The 27,429-nt window shown below is 31.6% G+C and overlaps 2 protein-coding genes across 6 annotated transcripts in view; one reads left to right on the top strand and one right to left on the bottom strand.

Moving 5' to 3' along the window:
- LOC148232308 (cell growth regulator with RING finger domain protein 1-like) overlaps positions 1 to 6,910 on the bottom strand; it is a 20,880-nt gene extending 13,970 nt beyond the window's left edge. The window contains exons 1-2 of one of the 2 annotated variants that reach the window (XR_015810675.1): positions 6,676 to 6,891; positions 6,452 to 6,612 (exon numbers count right to left, since the gene is read on the bottom strand). Coding sequence is in view for 1 of the 2 variants with exons in the window: in XM_088192324.1 (XP_088048450.1) it covers positions 6,452 to 6,612; positions 6,676 to 6,782 (268 nt within the window). In the remaining variant the exon portion in view is untranslated. Of the gene's footprint in view, positions 1 to 6,451; positions 6,613 to 6,675 lie in introns of both variants that reach the window. The other variant, XM_088192324.1, reaches the window with a different exon arrangement.
- An 8,688-nt stretch (positions 6,911 to 15,598) lies between these two features.
- LOC148232307 (cyclin-dependent kinase-like 1) lies at positions 15,599 to 26,090 on the top strand. 4 transcript variants are annotated; one of them, XM_088192207.1, is made up of 9 exons: positions 15,599 to 15,810; positions 24,219 to 24,396; positions 24,467 to 24,586; positions 24,664 to 24,829; positions 24,892 to 24,999; positions 25,061 to 25,203; positions 25,267 to 25,362; positions 25,432 to 25,569; positions 25,842 to 26,090. In XM_088192207.1, exons 1-9 carry the CDS (start codon positions 15,743 to 15,745, stop codon positions 25,962 to 25,964), a joined length of 1,140 nt encoding a protein of 379 aa, XP_088048333.1. In that variant the 5' UTR covers positions 15,599 to 15,742; the 3' UTR covers positions 25,965 to 26,090. The 4 variants fall into 4 exon arrangements, with proteins under 4 accessions (XP_088048333.1, XP_088048332.1, XP_088048331.1 ...); XM_088192206.1 differs by having other exon boundaries at positions 15,605 to 15,810; positions 24,207 to 24,396; XM_088192205.1 differs by having other exon boundaries at positions 15,614 to 15,810; positions 25,246 to 25,362.
- Positions 26,091 to 27,429: the final 1,339 nt, after the last annotated feature.

The raw sequence follows: 27,429 nt of genomic DNA, 5'->3' as shown, positions 1-27,429 counted from the left end.
AGTGTCGCACGTGCGACCGTATGTTTACAAACTAAAATACACATTTTGACTTTTTAATTATTTAATAAAAAGTCCCGGCAGTTCTGGAACATTTTTCCAAAAATGCCCGGCATCCAAAGGGTTAAGGAAACGAATCAACGCTAGTATTTTTTTATGTTTTGAATCTGGCCCCCAGGCGGTAGTTACGCCACTGATTTAAAATTATTTGGCAAATAGCAGCAATTTTTTTGTTTATTACAATTAATTGCGACCCTGAACGAATCTATATAATATATGTAGGAAGTAAAATAAATACAAGCTGAACATCGATTGAAGATCAGTTTCCAAGAGTTCCATAAAATAATCTGTAATCGTTGTAAGATTACAACAATCAGGTATTCATAATTTTCTTCGAGGACAAAATGAAAAATAAATGTTTCACGAATCGTTTATTCGTTGTTTAAAATGCATTACACCATTCCTTCCACATTCCTGCAGGAAAGTGAAAGGATATTGAATAACCAAACGTAACATCACACTTCTTTGTCCATTAACCTAAATTTATATAATTTTGCTTTTCTCGCATTTTGTAAAAATATTAAACAATTAAGAAATCCTCAGCGATGATGCATTTACGTTTCGTCATACGCCAAGGAGATACGCAAGACAGCGCCTTCGATTTCTAGTAGACGTGCGGTAGACAAGACGAGGTCTTTTACGAATTGCCCAAAAACGGCACTTTTTGATTCTGGTAAGGCTTCTGCTTTTGGTAAAGAAAACAATCCCACTCATGTACAGGCGTACCATAAGTCTCCATACACTTGTGCGTCATATATTTGCGAAATACCTTAAGGAGGTCACTCTGAAATGGCAAGTGAATTGTTTCTAAAAAAGATACACAAGTGTGAGAGAGAAATATCTCAACGATTTTGAAACTAGCAAATCAAGGTCTTCTGGGATACTGAAAAGTGCCATTTCAGAGTTGCATTAACAAGTACTACGATCTGATTGATGATAGTTGCAGATATACAAAAATATGTATAGGTTGTTGCAAAATGATACATAAGAAAATATTCGATTGACGCTTTTTCTTAACATTGATTCTTAAATATTACGCTAATACGCATGTGTTTTGTATTGACGTATTACAGATTATTAAAAAACCATACTTTTGACTTTTCAAGGGTGTGACAAAATAATTGGACCACTCCATCATTTCACATATTTTGCAAGCAACTAAAGTAGAAAATAAATGTGGGTTGAAAGATTTGAAGCTCGTGAGTAGGCAATGATTTTTAACAAAAAAATTATGAATATATGTAAATGTACACTCAAAAGGTTAGGAATACTATACATTTACAGATTTTCGTCCGCGACTCGTCCTCTAACAACACGATTTTCGTCCGCGTCGTTCTAATGTCATTAACCTCGTTTGCTATATTTCATATATTCGTGTATTTAAATAGTGTTTTTTAAATTTCTATCGTGTCTTAGGGATCGGAATTAGTGATTAATATATAATTATAATTCCAATCAATCATTACAGATTGGGTTTTTCTAGATTTTCCTAATCTTAAAGATGAATAAAAAAAAATCGAGCTAGGTCATGCATAGTGACATTTATTGATTGTAAGCTGTAATAATGTTTTGATTTTGTCTGATGTCTCACTATTTACTCAGCAGTTGTAAATTGTGTATAATATGTTATAACACATTGGGCTAACGCCTCATATTTACAACAAATATTTTTTATAAAGTATTTGAAATATTTAACAAAAGTTTAAAACATAATTACAAACATTATTTAAACGAATATGTTCCGCTAATACGAATATCTAATTGGGATTAATTGTACCCCGATCCGGATTACTTTTTGTTCTGTACGTTAGAGCTTAGCATGACGGATTGGTAAAACATGCCGAGTCACGATGATCAGATTTGTAACAAATAATTAAATATAGGTAACGTTAACATTTCATATATTTTAGTCAAACTTTTAAACCAATCATTTCCTATGGTTTAATTGGTCAAACAGCTCAACATTTGTGTTTTAAAAATGACTGCATCTCGCGAAAAATTATGTATGACTCATGTCTGAAAATTAGTTAAACGTAGATTGTTTCGCCGAACAACGCAAATTTTTTTAGATTTTTTCATAAAACTGCAATTTTCCGTAAAAAAATGTCGAGATACAACTGTACACAGACATAGCGTGAAAAATTGAAATGTTTTGCTAATAACTTACATATTTTTAAAGAAGATGTTAAGGTCTAATTAGCTACACAGGAAAATTGGGATGTTATACTAATACACTGTCGAGATTCAAACTATTATATTTTCATAAATTGCCATTTTATTTGATGAAAACTTTAAGGTTCAATTAAAATATTTTTGTAAATTTTATCAAAGTGATTTAATATGCTCTTATGCAAAAAACTATATTGTAAAAAATGTGTAATGATTGAATGATGATTACATCAATAATAATATTTTTTTGCATGAATTAAAAAAACTTGTGTTTTACTTCCACATTTAATTAAATCAATTATATACGCGGCAACTTTATTATGTCATGTTATAATTTGAAGGTCTCGTGCGCACGATACCTGTCTAAACGTTCCTCTGTACAATCAGGGAAATAAAAAAACATTTCTAAGATAATTGATCGACACATTATGTGTGCACAATTAAAATTCTCGACGTAAACGACAATAACTAATTTAAAATAGCAATGAATATATTAAAATATAATCGATATACTGTGCACATACGTTTTAATAAAATGACATAACAGATAAGTAAAAACATACACAATCTTTTAATAGACAAAAGACGACCCTTAAGGATTAAGGTTATTTAAAATACCACATACAATAAAATAAACTATATGTATATCCGATGCTATATTACAACTAATAACATATTTCACCCAATCTATTCTTCATAACCTAAGCACAAAGAATTTTTGTTACATAATATACAAATTATGTGTTCTAAAACGATTGAACCAAATAAATAAAAACTTTTTAACTAAACAAGTTGTGAAATAAACCTTGTACTTTTTACAATTGAAATAAATGGATTGATGATAAGATCATGTAATAACTTAATGTACAGTTTTTTGTGATAATTTCTTTTTAGTTCATTCTGTACTACTTTTAGTTCATACTGTATTAAATATTTACTCTAATGATGTTAATATTTACTGAGGTTATAGAAATATTATTTTGAAACATTAAATGACAACTGTAAAATTATGTACATATATATTTAAATAATAAAATAATTTGAACAACAGTTAAACTAAGTCAAAGTTCAACTCAGAGATAACTAATCAAAATATTAATCTAAGATGATTCAAACTTACTTGCAGGCTTACACATGCCTGCAAGTGTTAAAGGTCTGCGTGAATTTGACAATATTTGATGCTTGTGATAGTCATAGAGCTGAACGTTAAGCAGTTGATACAGAAGTAATGTTGTATAATCATAGAGAATATTCCATTAATGTTTGAAGCAATCAACGATTATTTTCTAAATTCCGATTAGGAAATTCATCAACAGCCGATGAGCAGAGGTGACGTTTAACTAATGAAAAGCTTAATATATCAAATAATCAATGGTCGAAAAACTCCTGCATCATATTGGAATGATTTACAAGTATGACGTGTGTGCCACGTGATCACTCAGTATAAATTAGAGGAGCTCAGCGTGAAAGTTTTAAATCATCCACCACACTCTCCGGACCTGGCTCCTTATGATTTTCACTTTTTAAATCAGTATAAAATTTAAACTACTGATGAAATTAAAACCACCAGCTTTTATTAATGCAGTATTTAAAAGCTTATTACAAAATTGTAGAAAATTATACTTAAACAGTAAATTATGCTGGTAAATAATTTAATGAACTCATTTTAAAATTATGAACTATTGTTTTCCTTAATATTTACATTACTTATGCATTAATTAGAGCTTATACTCTGAGCCCCAAAATTTGATGATTCCTCAGTTTTTAATAAAATTTAGCATAGTATTTTTAAAATTTATTTTAATTGTGTGGTGCTATTGCAAAGATAAATATTCACTGTAATGCTTTTATAAACTTATTGTATCAAGTGGGAAAAGATTATGCAATAGCTTAGGTTATGAAACAGTGTTTGTTGACAATTATCAGCGGGAAGTCTATATTGATTTTTCATCGAGTTGCCTGCTATCACTGCTAGATTTTCTTTATTTTGTCTAATACGTCATTGTTGTGAATTATTGTATTATATGTACATACATATGTCAGTTCATCGTGTGTAACTAGTATCGACAAACTGAATATAAAGTTTAGTTAAATGTCTAAAATCTAAAGCCAATAAAAAGTACAAAAATCCTAAGCTATGTATATGTAAATATCATAATTTGTTTAAAATGAGACCCTTGAAGAAATTTAATCAAAGTTCATTGATATTGATTTATAATGAATTTGATAAATGTATGGATTTACACCATGAATTTATTTAGGAGCAAGATTTTAAAATCGTCCATTTTTAATTAAAAGTTATGTTTTGACGGAATGTTGGTATTTCAATGAAATGGTTCTGTAAATATCGAATATAAAACCCTAATAGTATTGTAATTATGTATGTGATAAAAAAAAGTTTTTTAATAGCCGCAATCAGAGTTTAACTGACCATTTGTGACAAAGTTATTGACCATTTGTAGTTATTAATTGATCATATATTACTATCATATAGCATATTATTTTTAAGTTACTGACCATTTAATTTGTTGTCTATATATTTTTATATACTATCTCGATTGAATTTAATTTTATGTGGGCACAACAAATAGTTCAATTTGATGAAACAGTAATGTTGAAGTGAGTTTTATATTATTCATTTTCAAATCAAGTTTTTAGGAAATTAACAACATCCTAAACATGCATAGTGATTATTAGTTAAATTTAATTGTGTTTAACATATTAACATTTAATAGTGTTCAACTTATTTACATACTATATTAACATTATCTCTGCTTATGAATATAACATGCTATATATTTATGGCAATAAATTAAATAGTCAGAATTTAAATCAACTTTGGGTCAGAATAAAAATCAAATCTGTTAGAATTTTATTAACAACCTGGTCATAATTATATTATTTAGGGTCAGAGTAAATATTAAATGTTTAGAATAAAAACATTGGATAATCAGAATTAAAATAATGAATGGTCATAATTATATTATTCAGGGTATTTAATTATGACCATTTGGTAAAAAAAATAATATAAGATGATCGGAATTAAAATATAGGATGGGTAATAAGTTATTTATTTAAAAAATATCTTGCTCATATCTAAACTGTTGGATAGGTTAGGTACGAACGAGCGTTGATCAGAACAGTGAGCACCCCATGAATAAATCTCAATGAATTTGCAACGAATGTATTTAATTGTATGTAGAACGTGAAGATATTCAAAGCGACGAACGAAGCGGGAATAACGACAAAGCGGTGGCGAAGAGCACGCTTGGTTTGTTATGTTGAAATGACAAGTTGGCCCTAAAGCACATTGATAATGGCCAAGTATTATTATGCTGAACATCTGTCAACATAAATCTGACCTTGAGGTTAAAATACAGATCATATAATATAAATACTGACTGAAAAAAATAATTCTTACCTAAAAATATAAATTCTGAGTAGTCCAATTGAAATTCTAACCATTTAAAATAATTTCCGACCATTTATCTTATATTATATGGGTCATTAGATTTAATTTTGAATTTGTGTGTGTACAAATTTGAAAAAGTATTTTAATTATTTTATTCAATAAATATATCATAAAGCATTTAGACTAAGGCTGATTTTGGGGTCTACAAATGATAACCGAAAAAACCGTATAGAAGATGCGTCTAGAGAATCTGCAATAGGCAGTTTTCTATTGAAATCTACTTAAAAGTCAAGATAGAATCTTTCACAAATACAAAGTGTACTGCCTAAAAAATAAAATCAGCATGCAATCAAAACGAAGATGTGGCGGATTTTTGACAGAAAATTAGACGATAAAACATTGTCTGTATGTATATGCATTTGTATATACATATATAATTAAAATACCAAAAGGTTCTATGCTATACCGCTTTTAAAGTTATATTTAACACAAATAACAATTTTAAATCATTATTGTTTCTTTTTATTACAAGATTAAATAAAACATTATAAATAATTAAAAAAGTTATGATGAATTTTTTGAGGTTGTTTTGTTGGTAAATATGTAGGTAATTAACTAAGAATTGAGGAAGTAATAACAAAATAACTTTTGGAGAGCAATATGAATTTAGGCAAAGCAATGATACTAAACAAAATTTAAGAAAATACGTAGCTTGCTACTATTATATTTACCATTTTGACAGTAGTGTATAACACCTCCAAGAATTAAGCAACCTCAACATCAAATCAATAACAGTATTATCAGATTGTTTACCTGCATAGGTGGTTTTGGACGAATCGAGCAGTTTAAACGTGAACGGGATGGGGACCTTTGTCATCTTGATCTGTATGGCTCTGTGGGGGGCGGGCGATTGTAGTATGTTGGGGGCTCGAAAGACCAGATCGTCGGTCTGCAGCCTCATCGTGGTGACGGTTCTGCGGGAGTGCAAGATCGCGTTAGAGGGGCGAAGGCGCCGACGAAAGGTAGGAGGACCGTACCTGAGGCCGAGCAGGATGATGGCGCAGAAGGTGGCTAGCGCGAGCAGCAGCAGCGCGATGGCCGGCAGCTCGAGCAAGGCCGACGTGGAGGGCGACGGCGCGCTCATTGCGCTCACGGCGGCATTCTGGACGCGCTTCGCACTACACACACCCCGCCGTTCAGCCGCGCGACGACGACTGCACCGAAGGCCCTGGCACCGATACTGACACACGGCGACGGCGATCGTCAAACTTTCGCTCGAGAGCCGCCGCTCGCGCGTCGCTTGTTTTCGTTTTAATATTATACACGTTTAAATTATTTTTTTAGTTGGAACGTGTAATATTTTTTTATTTCACAATATTTTGAATCATACTCGATTCAGAAATCACAATCAGCGCAGCTTTTCAATATATACAATAGACACGTATACACAATTGATATTATCGTCGTCACTGTTTTTTATGTTTTGAGCTAAGTATTGGTATAATTTATATTTATATGCTTAATTTTTTATCCGATGTTTGAGAAATAAAAACGCGAAAAGAAAAAAGAAGAAATGAAGTTTTAAATTTTAAAACGTATTTGTGTAGCAAAACGTTGTTGGCCACTTTCACAGACGTTAGGGTCAAAAGCATAAAAAAGCAAAACAAACGTTTATAACGATCTAGTTTCTAAGCGTGGCTCCGATAAAATTTCCAAGTACACAAATAAAATATAATTCACATGATGAAACCTGAACTACTTGATATGGTAATAAACACAATTTAATAACTATATTCTAAAGCAGTGTTTTTTGCGTTTCATATACTTTTTCTTCCCCCAAATAACAATGTTTTTACACCGGTTTTTAAACTATTGTTCATATAAATAGTCTTACATGTCGAAATGGAAGATTTATAATAAATAAAAATATTTTGGACGATTAGAACTTCTAGTGATAAGATCATATTTATATAATTTTCTTGCACTAATATTCTTATACACTTCGTTTTACGCATCTTTTGATGTAACATTAGTCAGTGGTTGTCTATTTGAGTTTTCTTTAGTGGTCTGTCATGAAAGAAGTTCAATAAGATTGAGTGCTATTTGTTATTTTTTTCTTGTCAGAAGCAATATATTGTATCTCAAGATGACAGATATTTTCTTTGAGGAATCTGGTAGTCTTATGCGTATGCTTGTATACTACAATATATCTTGGATCATTTAAACCATACTGAAGTTGTTCTAATTAGTATATATTTTTAATATTTAAAATGGCTGCGCTGCTTGATATATTCCTAACGTTAAAAAAATAACGGTTTATTGCTTATAATAAAAAAATTTCACACTGTGAATTTTATATCGTAAATGCAGTATTTTGATATATTGCACATTTCTTATGCAAAATAATTTCAGAATAAATTAATTGTATTTGATATCCAATAGATTTATCAAAAAAAATAATCATTGCCTAATTAATTAATGACGAAACTCTTCGTAGCACATTACAATTTTATTTTTACAATTGCACAACTCTTTAGTTTGTAATGCTCCACTAGGTGATCACGCTTATGTAACTATTAGGTCAATCCTAGCCACGATGTATAATCTTCTACATCGATCGTCTAAATAATATTATACAACGTTTATCTAACGTTCAATTTGCACATTACAAAGTACAGTTAACATACCTTTCTAAGATAGCTATGACCTTTGAGATTGAAATAAATCACTCGACCGTAGGTTAAGGAGGAAACTGGTTTTATTTTTGAGTTCATTGATTTATTAACGATTCGATCGGATCGTACGGTAAAATAATATACAAGGAAAAAATCACAAAAAATGGAAAGTTGTCAACGGTAGTTGTTGATTAATCCTTGAAATGCGTCAATTATGACGTATGCTAACATCTATATTTGTCTAGTAGTTTCTATTATAATTATTATATTATATTAAGATTCATATTTTGATTATAAAATATGCTATATTATCAATATGCTTCATAGCACATCAGGGGTAGCCGATTTGGGTGGCCTAATTTAAGCGAATTATCGATTCCATCAGCATATAGAAAACATATGCAATAAAAATATTGGGATTTTTCTTGCGATACACGCATTAATTGAGAAGCTCGAGGGCACTGTGTGCCGTGTATATTCTGTCAAATTGAGTTTCATATACAGATATCAGATAAATTATATTTTCGCTAATACAAATACTGGTGAAAATGTATTTGGTCTTCACTAGTGAAAATATACAAATAACAAAAAATATAATATAACTTCAATAAAAAATACACATTCACTGTAACATTTACACATCGCATGTTTATACATAAATAATGATCTGTATGTAAATAATTAAATATACATATTACTACATGAGGAAAAGTTGAAATAATATAATTTTACTAGCCCTTGTCAAATAAATTTTATTTCACCATTAAAAAATTATATTTGCTGGAGAAAATATATTCCGATTTGATTTCACTGAAATGACGTATTTTAACAAATATTTTCGGGATAGATTCGAGACGCATTAACTGCATCTGAGGTTAAGAAACGATTTCCAACTACATATATATCAGAGTAAACCCGAACTAATCAGAGTTTTTGATAATATTGTCAATGATCAAAATATTTCCCTATTTCCCTGAAATCGATCTATGGAGGTTTATTTGATTCATAAAATAAACCTAATAAGACACGACACTACTCCCCAATAAGCTTTACAATTTTTAAAGCATCTGTCGGATAGAATTGGTCAGTTCCCATCCTGGTACTCTCAATTGGTGGACACATTATGCTCTAGCTATTAATGTTATTATTGTAAATATTTCTATATGTTAATTATTTTTGTGCAAGGTGCATTGTTGTAAAACTGTTGTACCCTGCATATACACATAAATAAAATAAATAAATAAATATTCATTGGACACGCTCATCGAAGCATATTGTTCTTAAACTTCGCACTTGCTCTAATGCGGTCAAAACATATTACGCCAGAGTCAGCACGTTCGACAGTTTCTTAAACTGTACGTAATATATTTTATTTTATAACTGTCGTTAGGTTGAGCCAACTGTTGAATTATATTACTTATATGTTCTATATATGCACGTGTTTTATCGTTAGTTACTGAAGCATTCATGAAGCTTTGAATTTAAAAAAAATATTTAAGTATTTTGTGTTCATTAATGCAGCGTGTATTTTTTTTTAATTTTTTAAAACATCAACATAATTAAATTTGCACAATGTCTAACCATAATATATAAACGATTTTCTTAGACAGCCTCGATTGGTCAAGGTTATCCATTACATTATTACTATAAATGCAATTAATCGATTGCGACATTAACTCGCCGAATAAACTACTTGGCGACAACTTCTTACCACCCAGTCATTAAAACGTAAACACGCCGGTTTTTTTTTGGGTTATCGGAATTTACATCTACCGGTCCGGTTTCGTTGTTGTAATTCAGTTTTTTATGCAACGCTTATTGCAGGATTTTTTCAACACTGCACATTTATTACAAACGATGGAAAAATTGTTCACATTTGACTTAATTCTGATCTATGAACAAATTAACTATTTTGCATTGGCATTGGCTCTGGGTCATGGAGAAAAGCTTATTTGTCGGTATACTGTCGTGTTAAACAAAAGATCTTCATTTGTTACGTCTAAATGTTGTCACATAATGTTTAGTTAAGATGTTTTAGATAAACTTGAAATAATACAAAACCATAAAAAATGTCGGTTCTCATCTTAGTGCTTAATACCACAGAGTAAGTTTCGATGAAGAAGCCTATTTTAAATGTATTTACATATTTATTACTTTATTAATGTCTTATATGAGCTTGTTAAGACATATATTAATGGGTAACCTATTCGGTAAAAACGTATTTACTATCAAAGTTAAGTGGCGTATAAATTATAATACTAAAACAGTTGTTATTTCCAACTCATTCAAAATTATTACAAATAAAAGATATTGCTCTTATGACTGTATTATAAGCTTCAGTAATAGCTATAATAATTTTATGGAAATGTTTTCGACAAATTATGAAACAATAACGATTGCGTTGAAGTAAAAATTAGACCAACGTTTAATGAGCCAAACAAACACAGTTGTTTTTAGATAAGTACCATGTAAATGTCAATACTTAGTTAAATAGTAGGGCAATAGCAATGAATGAAATAATGTGCCATTTTCATTTCCCTTACAGTAGAATTTTATCTTATGACATCTTATACATAATATATGTACACCATATGAGAGGTCTGCCGGTTCAATTATAAGTAAATATACATAATTATTCTCACTGCGCAATCAATTGAAAATAAAAAATTGTAATTAAATTAAACAGTACTTATGAGTAAAATATATAAAAATATTTTACTGCGCGGCCAAATGTACCGTATTTAATACTCGATCTATGTATATTGCTACTATAACGAAAATATAATTTAACTGATAGGCGCTAGTGAAATTATATGCTATTACGTACATTTGCTGTTCAAACCCAAAGCTAACATAATGAAAATTTAAAAATAATTATAGTTTTAGAACTTTTATTAGTTCAAGTCCAATACACAAGCCAGGCCAACTCATCTTTTAATATTAATTGATAGAGGAAAATAAGCGGAAAACGTCGTATCTCGCATATTTTAATCTGACAGTTGCGAAACGTCCATTTACTGTTCAAACCCAAAAAGTTCTAAAACTAATTATAGTTTTAGAACTTTCATTAGGTCAAGTCCGAAATACAAATCTCTCAGGGGAAAATAAGCAGAAGAAATACACTCAGAAGTCGCATCTCATATATTGCTCCATAGTTTGTCAGCGCTTTGATATTACACTATGTTTTAAAAATATGATAGTTATCCTTACCGATATTACTACACACTTTTGATAAGAGAGTATTGGTCAAAGTGTATTCAAACCGAATTTTAGTCAATAGGACGGCGCAAAAACAATTATCACTTCTTAAAAGTCAAAAGTAATAAAATCGTAGCGGTGCCGTTGCAGTGGAAACGCTTGGTAACGAGCGTTCACACTGTGACAGCGACGGCAACGGTAAGCGCATTCCCATAAAGCATGCATTAGGGCGCCTTGTCGACGTCACATCTCGCGTCTCTTTCTAGCATTAACTTGTCTCTTTCTGGCGCCTCGCTGCCGCTCGCGCCGACTTTCGCTGTAGAACCAAACAACCTAACATTTTTTAATGATATTGTATTGATTTGTTCTCATATAGGTATATCTTTTAATTGTCCAGCATCATCCAATCTATGAATAACTGATCCCGCGATCGCAACGGCGTATGAAGCGACGCATGTGAGTATTTGTGGAACTGATTTCGGCGCCGGCGTGAAACGTCATCGTGACGTCACTATGGCGCTCTAACGCGAGTGTTTTGGGAATTCGCCAATGGTAACGACGTGGATTTTTTACTTTTGAGAAAGGATAATTATTTTTTGTGCTTTCCTATTGGTCAAAATTTGGTTTAGATATGCTTCATTCGATTCTCACTTATTGCAAGTTATAATATTGTTATAAGTCGTAATATGAGCGTTTTCGTTGCAACGGCGACGGCATGATTTTATTTCTTTTGACGTGGATTTTAAACAGTGGAGGGGGTGTCAGGTATGGGCATTTCCCCCTCCCCTTGAACTTATCTAGAAAAATGCATGTCATTTAATGAAATAATATGAAATCGAAATATTAAAAAAAACGATTACTGATTGTTAACTTTTGCCCCCCCTCCTTGGAAAAATCTGTAATGACGTTTCTGCTTAGTGTTGGTCTGAAAGTTATGGCATAAGTTAGGTTAGCCTGTGCTGATTTGGCATAAGTTAGGTTATGTTTAAACACTCGTATTGTCAAGTCAGTAGTGAAGTGAAAAGTAATTTTCCTACGGTAGAGTTTCGTCTGATACATTGTCAGAAAAATGAGAAATCAACAATCTTGTGTAATTTTGATGCTGTTGGAAACCCGTTCTTATTTAATAAAGCTTCAGGTGCATTACGTCTGTATGTTTGTAAAACACGCAGTGGTGCTTTGTAGGTTTTGCTACCTGCTTTGAGAAGTGGTTGGTTACACCTATCTTAAAATTACACATTTATTTGTTATTTTAACCGTTCAAATACCGTTTGTAAAACACAATTGCACTAGAAAATATGTTTTAAATTAGTTCTTTGTCTAAGTGCATAGTAATAAAAATCCATTAGGTTGTATGAATTTTAATACAACATAAAATTTATGTCAAAAATAAGTATGATTTCAATCTATTGTATCAATTTTTACTACACTAAATATTGATTGTGTTTACCTCTTTGTAACATATTGGGCTAATGACTCATGTTACAACATATTATTTACAAAAATTAAATAAATCAATTTATATAAATGATGAATTTTCTTTGCAAAAAAAGGATGTGAAAAAATTGTAATAATAGACAAATGTCGATAAGAAGAGATGATGTGGAATTTATTATACAGTAAATAATTCTCTCAGAACTTAGGACCTAACGATTGCCATTTATTGCAATTTCTGCAAAATTATGTCTACATACTGACGTGCGCATATACGTGCATTTTGATTTTATAGCTAGGCGCCGCGCCGGGGCGCGCATATATGCGCGTTTTGATTATTATACTTGGCGACGGGACATTTGATTAATGCTAAGAAAGGTCACTATTAGAGTATCAAAAATAATAAAAAATGTATTTCTGTAGAAGAATACAAAATAATATGCTTATATAGTTAATTAAATAATATTATATTAATAACATAATATTTTAGAGGGGAAGAGGTTGAATAAAAATTCGACGTTCCGCCACCGCTAAGTTTGTTAAAAAATATTATTATTATATTAGCATATGTCAGAAGGCTTAAGAGAGTTGATAAATATATTATTTAAGAGCTAGTTAATTATCTTTATTTGTTTGGTAAAACCTGGATTAAAATTGTCTACAAAGGTCGCGGCCATGAGAACGCACTCTTATCGCATAAGTGTCGCTTGTAATACCAAGGCTCTCAAATTGTGAAACTTGTCCAAGTTAAATTATTTATTAATTGCGACACGACCACTTTTGGAAGTTATACGTGCCACGTTCCAGTGGCGAGGAACGTGTTTTAGGAATTGATTGTTTCCCGGTTGTCATGATGACCTAGACGTTCAAAACATTGGAGAAATTTCTATTGATCCTGTCAACCGGGTCGCGTTAACCATGATTTGTTCCTAAAATGGTACACTGGCAAATTTTACACTTTCTATGTTTATTTTTTTGTAGACTAGACTAATTAAGGCGCTTGCCTTGAAGAATTTTAGAGCGGGTCGATGGAGTTGCATCGATCATTGCCATTAAAATTTTATGGCAGTTACTTAATGCACATTATCCAAACGTTCGTAAGTACATAAATATGCTGTTTTATAAAGTTTTAGTCGCGCAAATAGAAAATTTAAACTTTTAATAAGTATTTCAACTTAACCGAAATAAGTTTTGAGGCGAGAAAACTGTTAAGTAGTTGAAGTCCGATGAGTAAAAAATAACAGATACATATAACAAATATTTTGCAACCGATATAATAACAGATGTTTTGCACCATTGATTATAAAATATAAAAAGAGGATATTATATCTGATTAAAACTACCATTTTCTCTTTTTTTTTTAAATGGACTTACACCACTTTAAAAAAAACGGCTCGTATATTATTCAACTTTAATAAATATCCAGTTTATTTTAAGGTACAAGAGTTTTTTCTAGTAAATTGACATTATCTGTTTTAGAAAAAAGCTTTTACTATTATTTATGACTTCTTGTCAGCGTTCCTATAGGTATTCTATTTGGAAAATTGATGAAGGCTAATTACTTTTTTTCTAATCAATGCTTTCAATTAGGCACTGTATTCATATGTAGTGATTGTTTCTCAAAGTTTTAAAAGTTATTGCACAATTTCATAAATATTATACTAAATACAAAGCAAGATCATTTTTACTCCAAAGTTATTTACTATAAAGATATTGTATGCATAAGTTACAATTTAATTATACTATATGCGACAAGTGCAGCTATTTATCAATTGCTGTGTCGCATATATTAAATTGATATTATATTGATATTAAATTTACATTTTTACTGTATTTTTGTGATGAATGTTATTTTTTTCTATTTATACTTCTATCTGGGAAACGTTTAGGGTCTAATCAACTATATGTTCCAATGATTTGAACCGACAGTAGACCGCGGTGACATCATAATTACTTCTGCCGACTCTTGATCATTGTCATTGCGACCAATGAACCAAACCGATTCTACACGCTGCTATGTTTCATAATCATAGCTTAGCTATGAAAGGCTAAACCATCAATTTCCCCCATCACCGCTTTTATTGAAAGATAGTTATGGGGACAATAGGAATGGTCGCAAATCGTATGTCTCGCAAAACTTTTTAAAATAGGGAAATTTCTACAACGCAACAAAACTGACGCAGCTTCCGGTTAATCATACTTGGATAGGATTATATATATTAATGTAGTGTTAAGTACAATTATTTTATTATACTACATATATTTCATACAATATATTGATGGCACAAGTTTCTGGATTAGATATTATTATAGTATTATCTTTGTTTGTGACGATGGGAATACACCTGCCGGTAGAAAATCGGTTTATAGATTTATGATTGCATTGTCGCAATAGTGATGAGAGTTACAGTAAGTTATCGATTGTGATCGACAGTAGCATTTAAATTGGCACATTTAATTTGACTATGCATAATTTACCGTTTGATGACTACTTACAATAACGTCTACATCTGAAGATAACAATGGAATTGATTCAATAATTATTATTACATTTTACTTAATAGCAAAAAAAATGAAATGGTTCGCTCTGTTTTTTCTATTTCAATCCACGGTCACCCCAGGTGACGTCACGAGGTCTTCGCCATCGATCTGAGGGTACGTTGCGGCAGCCAAGTTGTGAGCTCGCGTGTTGTCAACTCAGTCCGTGTCCAGCTGGTCTTCGGATGGCCACCGGGTCGGCCTTAAGAGTGTTCGAACAAGCCTTCGACTTAGTTAAGACATCGCCGTGGCGACCTGCATGGAGAAATGGTTCGGTGAAAAGCGGCTGTGGCTTTTTGGTAATCATTTACCTCTACTTCCGCGCAGGTAAACAATATGGATACGCTCTACTTTTTTGGACAATGCTACTTCTTTTTTTAAACAACAACTTTGATACAATAATAATCGTTGGAAAAGAAAAACTGACAATGTGGTGTGCTTCCCACACCAAACACAAAACAATGTCAGCTTATCTACGATCTGCTTCAGGTGATCCACACAATTATTAAAACGATTTTAATTGATGTGATTCGTGTGAATACCATTGGAAAGCATCTGTGATTAATATAATATGTTATCAAAGGCATAACACTCATTATCAATTAATTTAATAAATAATATAATAACCAGTACGATAGATCTGTATAAATACCCAAAAACTTGGGTTCGAATCCTATATGTACCCTAGTGTTCTTCAATTTCTTACGTATCGGGGAGATAGGAAATAGTGATTATTGTATTATTTTGTGTTCCAATCAATTTCACAGATTAATTTTTCTTAGATTTAATAATCTAATAACCTAATCTTATGAACGGATATCGTGATGTATAAAAAAAATAAAATTTAGCTACATTGTTCATATTGACATATATGGATAAGAAGGCTGTCAGAATCAGAATCTGAGTGACCATCACATATTAGGTTTTCCTGTATTTTTCTAATATTGAAGATACGTAATTAAAATAAAATCGAGCTAGGTCATGTATATAGTTTTTAATTTATAAAATATATGACACTGATTTGATTGTGGTTTTAGTTTTGTGTCCCACTACTTACTTATTATTTGTTGATTGTGTTTACTCTGTTGTAAAGCATTCTATTAAATATTCTAATAATTAAGACATGTTACTCTGAAATTTTACAAACAACACAACAGAGGCAGTTGGGCAAATGAAAAATGTTGCTAAGATAATAGTAGTTACTACTATTAGTAAGTAGTTATTTTTACAGTCATGTGTTAGTTTTTGTAAACATTCCCCTTACATTTATAATACATTTTAGATAAAGTAATAAAACTCATAAGCTTTGTAGAAATTTTCCCATTAAACACAACTCTTCAAAATTATTGACTGTAGCGTGGAAAATTATTTAAAATACGAAAGGAACTTTTCATATTTGTTACAATGAAAATTTTTCATTAGTACATCGTTTTGGAAATATTGAATATTTTAGTCAAATGCTTCTTTGGCTGATATATTTTCAAAATTGAATGATGTTCTCTTACTTCAGAATAAAGATACAAAGAAATATTACTATATTGATAACTAAAACAGAAATGTGTCTTTTTGTACCACTTACTTGCAAAAAGAGACTTTTGCTATATACAGTGACAAAAATATATATAGAAACATTTTGGATACCACTTCTGATTTCAGAATACAGTTGTCCTCAATATAACCAAGTAAGAATAATTAAAAAAGATATGTTTAATTCTTCACTTTTAATAGAATGTATAATAAGTTGAGAATAGATGTTATAAAAATTACTGTTTTCCTTGGGTTAAATTTGTTCCATTATACAAAATTGATCCATATTTAGATTAAATTATACAAAATTTATATTAAAGTAGATTAGCGCTGTATTTGAAAGAAAAAGTAATGTTTTACTTAGACATATGGAAAGCAAATGGCCGCATCTCAATATAATTATATAAACTAACACGAAATACCAGTAGTAAAATCGGTGACCTGAATCCCCTGTGAACCTTAATATTTTTTAAATATCAATTGTGGAGATTGAAATTAGTGATTATTATATAATAATAATTCTAATCGATGATCACAGATTATGTTTTCTTAGATTTTTCTAATCTCACGGATGAAGAATTACGATAAAATCCATCTAAGTCGTGCTCAGTGACATATATTGTAAGTTGTAATAATTACTAAAAACGGTCACTGATTTACGGACTTTATTTTTTTAAATGAAAAATTTGTAATCTGTCCTTATGGAACATTAAACAATTTGTTTGTTCGCTTAGTGCCAGGTGGGTGAGCCGCCTATCAGCGATTCACTTCGCAACTTAAGAAATCATTTTAGCCTTTACTTCATGATATTTCCTTCCTCTTCAGTCGTTTCCTGTATTGGGTATTTGTTAAGTCCTTCGCAAGCTGATTAGGATGGTTCGTCAGTCTATATTTATATTTTATGTTTGTATTGCCATATTCAAGTCCCGGTAGATGTATGAATTTGGTACAAACCATGGAGCATCATCCTTAGCATTTTATTTTGATATCTATGAATTATATCTACATTAGAGTTACTTGCTGGCCCATAATTGTATCCCGTACATCCAAATCGTTTTTATGATTGCAACTCTCAGTTGTCAACTGACAACTGAGAGTTTCTCCCTAGTAGTACATTATCGGCTCAAGCACACTGCCTTGAGGCACCCCCGATCTTATTTTATGAAGCGCTGACAGTGACATATGATATTTTGTAAATTGTAATAATTTTTTGTAAATTGTAAATGATTTCAGTCTGGTGTTCTTACTACTCACTTAGTAGTTGTTGATTGGTTTTACTCCGTTATAACGGAAGATTCACCGATACTGAATAATACGCTATTCAAGTCTTAAAAGTTTTATAAATTGATTATAGGTTATATTTTTTTAGCTTATGTATGTATACAAAAACTAGATAATTAAGTTTGGGGGTTGTGGTATCGGCGTAGGTGTTGTGCTGCAGGCCTTCTCTGGTGAAAGCAGGTTCTCTGGGGCGCCGGTAGAGTTGTGGCCACTGCGGGCAAATTTTATTGCGCAGGTCCTCTCCATGTCATGCTTCTTGAAAGAGGGAAAAGATTGATAGTAAAATAGACTTGCATTTAAAAATAATAAGTTTGCGAGAAATAAAGACGAAGTTCTCATTTTCTCATCGTAGCCTCAAATTAAGATAGACCAGCAGGGGGGTCGCTAAGACATACTTGCAAGGTACATACTATATACTTTGTAAATCGTGACCATGAGTTGAATATGTCTGATAAAATTTCTGTCAAAAAATTTGATTTATTATAAATCCATCTTCCTATTCAAAAGCTCTTAAAATTTAAATCAATATCAACCGCACGAGTTTGCCAAAAAATAGATTATCTTATATCTAAATTAAATAAAAATGGCTAAAATTATTGTCAAACATGTCTGGCATTACAATAAGAGCTAAAAAAGCTTACAGTAAAGGCATATGTACTTCCAACTGTCAATTATAGCCAAGGACGTCACAATATAATACTAGCATATCGTCAATAAAATCCAATCTATACAGCGATGAATATATTTTATTATTGTAAAATGTTATCACGCAAGGATATTATATAGAATGAATTTGTGTTTGTATGTATTTTAACACAATACATACAATAATGTATTATAATAATATGTATGTATATATCGATTAGGTGTGCCAGTTTTAGCATTAATGCAAACTATTATTCATACAATAAACTACAAGAAAGTATGTTATGTATACAGATATAATATAACAATTTTAGTACAACACAAACTACATGTTTTTAATATTGATCGCAATTCAGATTATTTAATTAAATAACAATAAAAGCATAATTCAATTTCTTTATACTAGTGAATTCGTCATGAAGAGTAATTATGATGTATTTTGTATACATGTTGTCAGAAACATCGGTTTTCATTGAATATTTTTTTAATAATAAATTAGGGTGTGTTTTGTACGACATAAATTACTGTTAAAATATTTATTTCTTCTAAAATTAATATAGTACAAATATATTGTGTTTACAATATGACTGAATTGTTCAAATTATGATATTAACTAAAGCTCAAGCTAGTTCTAATATTAAAGTTGATCAAGAAAGTTAACATATAAAAGACGATAAATGACTGCTCTATTTGCGTATAGAATAGATAAATATTCACATTAAAGTTTGATGAATAAAACTTTGCCAATTTAATTATGTTAACATCGATTTAATATCGCATGCTATGAATGTTTCAAAATATAGATACAATAAATCTTCGCCAAAGGTTAATTATGTTTACCTAATTTGGATTTTGAGTATTGGCGAATCTTTAACAGAAGATAATAATATCACATAACAACATTGTTTAATAAGAACTAATTATTTAATTCATTATATACCAGATATATTTTGTATCGTGTAGAAAATTATATTTATTTTAGTTTCCACTGATTGGAATCTCGAAGATAAAGTGCAGATCTTCTAATGTGATACTGCCTGTCTGTTTTTGGAACAGAAATTAGACAGGAAATTGTTACTTTTTGCTAGCCGCCATTTTACGTTTCAAAATGTTCAAAGAAAATTGTAAAAACGTTAATCCCAATGAGATTCAATTCCGCAAAGAAATCTTTGCGGAATTGATTATGAATTACTATCGATTTTTTAGTTAAAAACCTCGATAATTTTATATCCATCAAAAGTAGGAATTTATTCTCTTGCTTTAACTCGATGATGGTTTTCTCCAAGAGTATCCATCTTCATGGGAATCCACGCTACATCTTTGGAAGTCAAACATACTGTATCGTTGATGAAAGCAGGGAAAAAGCTGTAAAGTTTATGCAAGACTTTCATGCTCTGATTACAGTAGAAGAAAAACAAAAACAATATTTGTTTCATTGAGTAAAATAACACAAAAATATGTACCTCGATAGTAAAAGACATTTTAAAACGAAAATATCCCGAGTAATTATGTGGTTTAGATATAAAAAAAAATCATGGTTTAAAAATATTCTGGTTTTATTATCCTAAAATTGCACGAATTTTGACCTTACCATCTGCAAGATAGTATTGATTTGTTTTCATCCAGACACTCGCAGTTGGTGGACACAATTATGCTATATTTGTAAATATTATCATAATGCTGGTATACCCTGAATATATTATATATGCAAATAAATATAAAAAAGGCTAGTACATTGAGGATTTTGCACCTAAGACCGCTAGTTTTTTTTTTAAAATCAGTAGAAAGGTAGAATATAGTAGTTTAAAACTTTCAAGATGCTCGACCTAAATTGTAGCAAGAAATCAATGCGTGACTAAAATTTTCGCATTGAATTCAAGAACACAATACAAAGTCACACTTTGCGAACATAACTCGTGTTTTTCTTTTGATAAACAAATAGTTTGGCATACTTTTTGTGAGTCAATTAAGGAAGCAAATTGGTTACCAGAAATTTACTACTTCAATGGTATTCCACTTACCAGCTCATCTCTTGTATTATATTGAATGATCTACTTATATTACCTGATAACATGACAATCGCAATTATATAATAATTCATATTTTTAATAGCATTTCAACACGAACATATTTTTAGCTTTTCACTCGTATCTACTACAAAAATAAGTTTATTACAGTTTAAAAATATCAACGATAAAGGCCGAAAGTCGCATAAATTACTTTATTATATTCTTTCGAGAAAATGTTAGCTTATTCGATAGTGACGTCGAGTAATTTATAACTACCACTAAACTATTCTTGATTTAAAATTGAATAGAAAAGTTTGCAAACTTCATGACCCGTAATGAGTATTACAGTTTTCGTTGCTGTAATATAATATTAGGTGTATGGCTTTCGCCAGCATACCGTAAAATTATAGATTGATGATAAGATTGAAGGACTTCGTGTACGTATAAAGAGCAAATATGAATGTAAATACACAATGAAAACGAAACACGCAAGTATGGACAGTAATAATTAAAATAATATCATACTTTACGTTTTCGATATTTATAATCAATACCATTGCCTATCAATTTAAAGGTCGTGGGTTGAAACCATGAAAATGAACTTGTTACAATGTCTATCGTGTCTGAGTGATCGAAAGGAGTACTTATTTTTTTATTAATTTTTCATGATAACACGTAAGTAGAGAAAAAATCATATTTTATAACATTGACTTATTATTGACATGAATTGAAGACGATTGAAGCGAAAAAACCTGGCGGCGATGTCAAATGCTAAAGAGTCTAGGTTAATTGGAAGGTTGTAGCAAACCGTCAAGTCGAAAGAAGCAGTCGTAGAAGTTTAATTTCTGTCAATCCTTTCATACGTTCTCCCTGAGAATAATGAAAAAAAACGAATCATTTGAAGCAATTAGGGTGTATGATCAAACTTTGCCTCTCTAATGTACGCCCATCTAATTAAGCATGGGTATTTCATACATTAATTAATGGATAGCTTCGGTCATCACAATAAATCACAAATAAGAAACACTATTTGTTGAACGAAACAATACTATTGTTTCGACAAAAGTACAATACATTATTTAGTGGTGACAAGCGGTTATAGAAATTTGATAACAATGATTAATGTTTATGGTTTTCTTTATGTGTGACGATTGTTTATTTATTTGAATGCTGCTTTCTAATGTTACCATACAGTATTTTATTAAGTATTTATCAATATTCAATACTAAAACTCAAGATAGATCTAGTAGCCCTGCAATAAATCAGGTAGAACGAAGCAGGACAAGTAAACAAACAGAATTACACCCTTTACTATAGTGGGTCAACCAAGGGGCACAACGAGATACTAGATTCATTGTTATTGGTAAAATTACCAAATTAGTTCTAGGATTCGAAAAAATCAACGACAAAATTTAGACTGAAAGGGAACTTATTCAATATAATTTTCGTCAATGCATGTGCTCCGACAGTGGAGACAGAAAAAGAAAATAAAGATAGATTTTGTGAAGAACTTCAAAAGTAATGTGAAAAAGTTCTCGAACATGAAGCATTAATAATTCTAGGAGACTTAAATACCAAAGTAGACAAGGAATATATGTATATATATTTAGAGAACTGGCAGAACGATATAATTTAAACGAAATTACAAATGAAAATAGTGAACGACTATGCTAGTTCGCGGCAGCCAATAATCTAGTAATTAGTAGCACTTGCTTACCACATATGTAAAAACATACATAAAAGTACGTGGAAAATACCGGGTAGCACACTATGCAATCTTTTTGTTGAATGATAAATCTATCATTCAACAAAAAAGACAAAATAGGAAAAAGTGGCAAACCGAAGAACTAAAAGACAAAGACACAATGATGAATTATCAAAACACTCCGGAAGAAAAACTATATAGTATTAATGAAACAGAGGACATAAATAAAACCTGAGAAATAATTAAGGAAAGCATAGTAGCAGAAGAGACCATAAGAACATACAAACACAAAATATATAATGAATGGTTTGCCAAAGAATCCCATCAATATGGGCTGAAGATAAACCAGGACAAGACAAAATTCATGATCAGTCAACGAGAGACTTAGCCAATAGACAGTATCCAAGTGGGAGAATGCATACATGGGGGCGTGAATAGCTTCACCTATTAGGATTTTCACTTAATGCTCGAAATATACTGAACGAAGATATTAGAAAATGTATTCTACTTAGAAACATATGTTACTATGCATATTCGAAGGGCATGCGCTCACGGATACTCAGCCGAAAAACGAAACTTACCATATATAAAACGATTATCCGCTCCATCATTACCTATGGCAGTAAAATGTGGACAACCACACATAGGGAAGAAAGCCAGCTCGAAGTCTTTCAAAGAAAAATCTTAAAAACAACGTTCGGTCCAACTATAAAAGCAGATGGTACATTCAGAATAAAAATGAACCATGAGATATAAGCCCTTCCAGAGCAAGAAACTATTGTAAACTTCTGCAAATCTCAAAGACTGCGGTGGGCTGGATATATGTTGAGAATGCCAACTAACAGGACTGACACTATGGAAACCCCAGAGAAAACGACCAAAAGGCAGACCAGGAAGGCGATGGATGGAGTGTGTATAAAGACTGCAAGACGCTGGGCATAATAAGTTGAAGAGGGAGGCAACGGATCAGAAAGGGATTTTAAAGGACAAGACCAAACCGACCACTGGTTGTAACGCCATGGAAGAAAAATATGATCTAGTAATATATTATATTAGGTTTTTTAATAGCTCTGTTAGTCATTCACTAAGAAAGAACCATTTAAGTTATATTGCTTTCAATACCATTGGAGTCAAAATGTAAACATGCATTTAGAAAGATTTCTTAGATTTCAAGTACAAACCAATATTGTGTGCAAATTCTACGGATAAGAACCAATTCACTGGCGTTGTGAGTAAGACTTTAAAAACAGAACCACGAGAACTAAAGTCCTAGTTGACGATAGACTTCTACGGAGCCATCTACAGAGTTTTTAATGACACAAATACACCAATAATATTGCTTGATCTCGATAGTCAATATTAAATATTAGCCAGGGGAGACAAAGCCTTAAAGTAAATGTTTGATAATAGAAAACATATTTTTGTCTGCAGTGCATTTTATTGTACAGACTACGCTAAAAATATTTAATGTGATCTGCTATGTTGTACAACATATAAAAAGGTTCCATAAATTTATACCTAGTATTAATACAAAGAATAAAGTCTCACTTTTTCAGATCGCGAGCAAGCAGTCGCCTAATGGAGCGATATGAAAAGATCTCCAAACTGGGAGAAGGCTCCTACGGGCTTGTATATAAATGTAAGAATAGAGATACCGGTGAAATAGTAGCGATTAAAAAGTTCGTAGAGAACGAAGATGATCCCCTCATTAGAAAGATTGCACTTAGAGAAATACGGATGTTAAAAGTATGTCTATCAAAATTTTATGTATATTTTATAATTCTTAGTATTGCTAATGTTTTATCACCAATTTCAGAACTTAAAACACCCGAACTTGGTGAATCTTATAGAAGTGTTTAGGAGGAAAAGAAAACTGCATTTGGTGTTTGAGTTTTGTGACCACACAGTTTTACATGAGCTAGAGAAGTATCCTCAGGTTTGGTCTAAATTGTTACGCTATTGCTGTATAATTTGGTTTCTTATTTATAATGCTACTTTTGATTTATGATGTAGGGTTGTCCGGAATTGCTGACCAAACAAATAATTTGGCAAACACTTCAAGGTGTGGCATATTGCCACCAGCATAATTGTATACACCGTGACGTGAAACCGGAAAACATTCTTTTGACGTCACAGGGAGTTGTCAAGCTGTGCGACTTTGGCTTTGCCAGAATGATCAGTAAGCATTTTAATTTATATAATACATTCATTTTTTAACTGTTACATTATATTGATTTGTAGGTCCTGGAGAGAATTATACTGACTATGTAGCAACAAGATGGTATCGTGCACCTGAATTGCTAGTTGGAGATACAATGTATAGTACTCCGGTAGACGTTTGGGCGATTGGTAATATTTTACATAAATAAGATGTTTAAACATATTTAATAACAATTTTTATCAATTGAAGGTTGCGTATTTGCCGAACTAATATCTGGAGAAGCTCTCTGGCCGGGAAAGAGTGATATGGATCAGTTATATTTAATCAGAAGAACGCTCGGAGACTTGCTCGCAAGACATATGTTAATATTTTCACAAAACGACTTTTTCCAGGTTTGCCGATTATAAATTATCAGTATTGTTCTTTAAATTCAGTTATATGGTGAACAATTTCAGGGTATGACACTACCCGAGCCGTCCAACATTGAGCCGCTATCGAAGAAAATTCCTCACCGATATTCAAACGATAAAAATGTTTTAGATTTTATGGAGGTATAAAAGAGGAATAACGTATGTACTTAAAATCCAATTCGCCTTATTTATTCAATGAAATAATTTTAGAAATGTCTCGATAAAGATCCAATCAAAAGATGGACTTGCGAACAATTGCTGAGACATCCAGTATTCCACAATTTCTACTATAGATTACCAGATTCCGAGCTGGAGGAATTCGAAAAAATTAAAAGAGACAAATCAAAGGTAAATACTTCTGTTAATATTTCTTTAAGTGCCCACAAATTCAGTGTAAATAGTAACAGCAAAACACTACACTGAAACTCTATTCTTTCTCAAGTCAGTGCAAAAAACTAATACTGCCTTGTGTACTTACACATATCAGTACCACCTCTCAGAGCAACCAACCAATCCCTGTGCAGAAACGTTAGAGTAAATATTGTTGTGCCTGGTTGTTGTAAATAAATAGACTGCTTTCAAGTAAAAACGATTTTAAGTATACATTATTATATTTTTAGGGTACAATACAGTTAAATACGACATCTCTACCTCAACTTCAACTACCAAATCAAGAACCAAGACATCACATCTTGAAAAATAAGAGGAATCCTGTCAAAATGGATCATCTACCGACCATCTGACTCAACGCTCACGGGTCATTTCAGAAGATCCCTAAGTAATTTAAATCGAATTTGGTTTTACCATTGGTTACATGTTTTTATTATATTTAAAAAATATATTTTATTCACTAATCTGTGATTTTATTTCCACAAAATACATTATTATTATTAATATGCTTGTTATATTTAATGTAAATAAATTATATAACTATTAATTGCTTATTTATTGTAAACCTTTTATTCAATAATATTATTGTGTTTACCCAATTGTTTCACAACGGGGTAAAAACAATCAACTTCTACCAAGTAAGAAGCGAGATGAGAGACTGAAATCAAAGTCTGTAAATCAGTGACAACATTTTCGAAATGACTTTTTGTTTAGTTCCCGCAGCATTCTTAAATTGAAAAAAAAAACGAGATGACATTTTTTTTAGTTGTCCCGGCTTAGAGCTGTGTAATTCTGGTAAGCCTATTAATATTAGGTCATCAAGTATGAAATTTGTAGAAAAAAAAAACAAAGTTTGTTAATGTTTAATAAATACTAGGAATAGTTTTATTCATCAAAGTATGCATCCATATTGTCAATACACCTTTGTCATTTCAACGGTAGCTTGTTTAGTCAGAGTCAATTAAATCTTGGAGAGCCTGTTCTACAGCATTGTCTGAATTAAATTGTTTTCCTATGAAAAAGTTATCCGAATTCCGGAAGAAGTGGTAGTCAGTGGGGGCAAGATCTGGTAAGTATGGTGGTTGATGGAGTACTTCCAACTCCAACTCCTGTTAATGTCACTGTACATGCAATATTAGGAAAATATAGGAAAACCTATTCCGTGATGGTCAATCAGGTTTGTATAGTAATCACTAATTTCGATCGACCAGAAATAATAAAAATGTAAAAACACTAGGCTCCATAAGGATTCAAACCTAGGTCTTTCAGGTAAAGCGGTCAAGTCGTAGATTGTAGCTTCAATATATAGTTTTCGGCAGTGTCGGTTGACGATTTGTAGTAGGACGTTTGTACAGCGAACTATACAAAGTGGCTCTTACGAAATCTTCCAGTATTTGTGACGTGTTTGACGGTGAACCTTCGTTGTCATAGCTAAATCCTTCGACTAGTCGTCGATATATATCTCAAGCGCTTGTCCTGGAGATGGTTGCTCAGACAGGAGGCGAGGTGTAAAATTGAGTTCGAAGGAGACCGTTTAGCGAAGATGTGATCCGAGCATCGAGATGTAGTCAAGTCGAATGTGTCGAGTGAGCACCGTCTTATATTCCCAGTCGGGTGCGTCAAACGTATCCTCACTTCGCGCGTTGGAGAGAGTAGCAGGAATGCGGCGTCATTGTAAAGAGCCGCTTAGTTCGCGAGAAAGGCTCAGCGGGACTTCATTTTCGCGTCTGCTGCATATCCTGGTATTAGTCATATACAGGTCGCTATACAGAGTTTTACCACTGATCTATTGTACTGAACATTTCTATCTTTTTCTTA

This window comes from Plectrocnemia conspersa, unplaced genomic scaffold (assembly GCF_051122295.1).
Source record: "Plectrocnemia conspersa isolate PC_06_02 unplaced genomic scaffold, ASM5112229v1 ptg000009l, whole genome shotgun sequence".
NCBI classification, from domain to species: Eukaryota; Metazoa; Arthropoda; class Insecta; order Trichoptera; family Polycentropodidae; genus Plectrocnemia; species Plectrocnemia conspersa.
The sequence above is the reverse complement of the archived record's forward strand: the minus strand, read 5'-3'. Positions and strand labels throughout refer to the sequence as shown.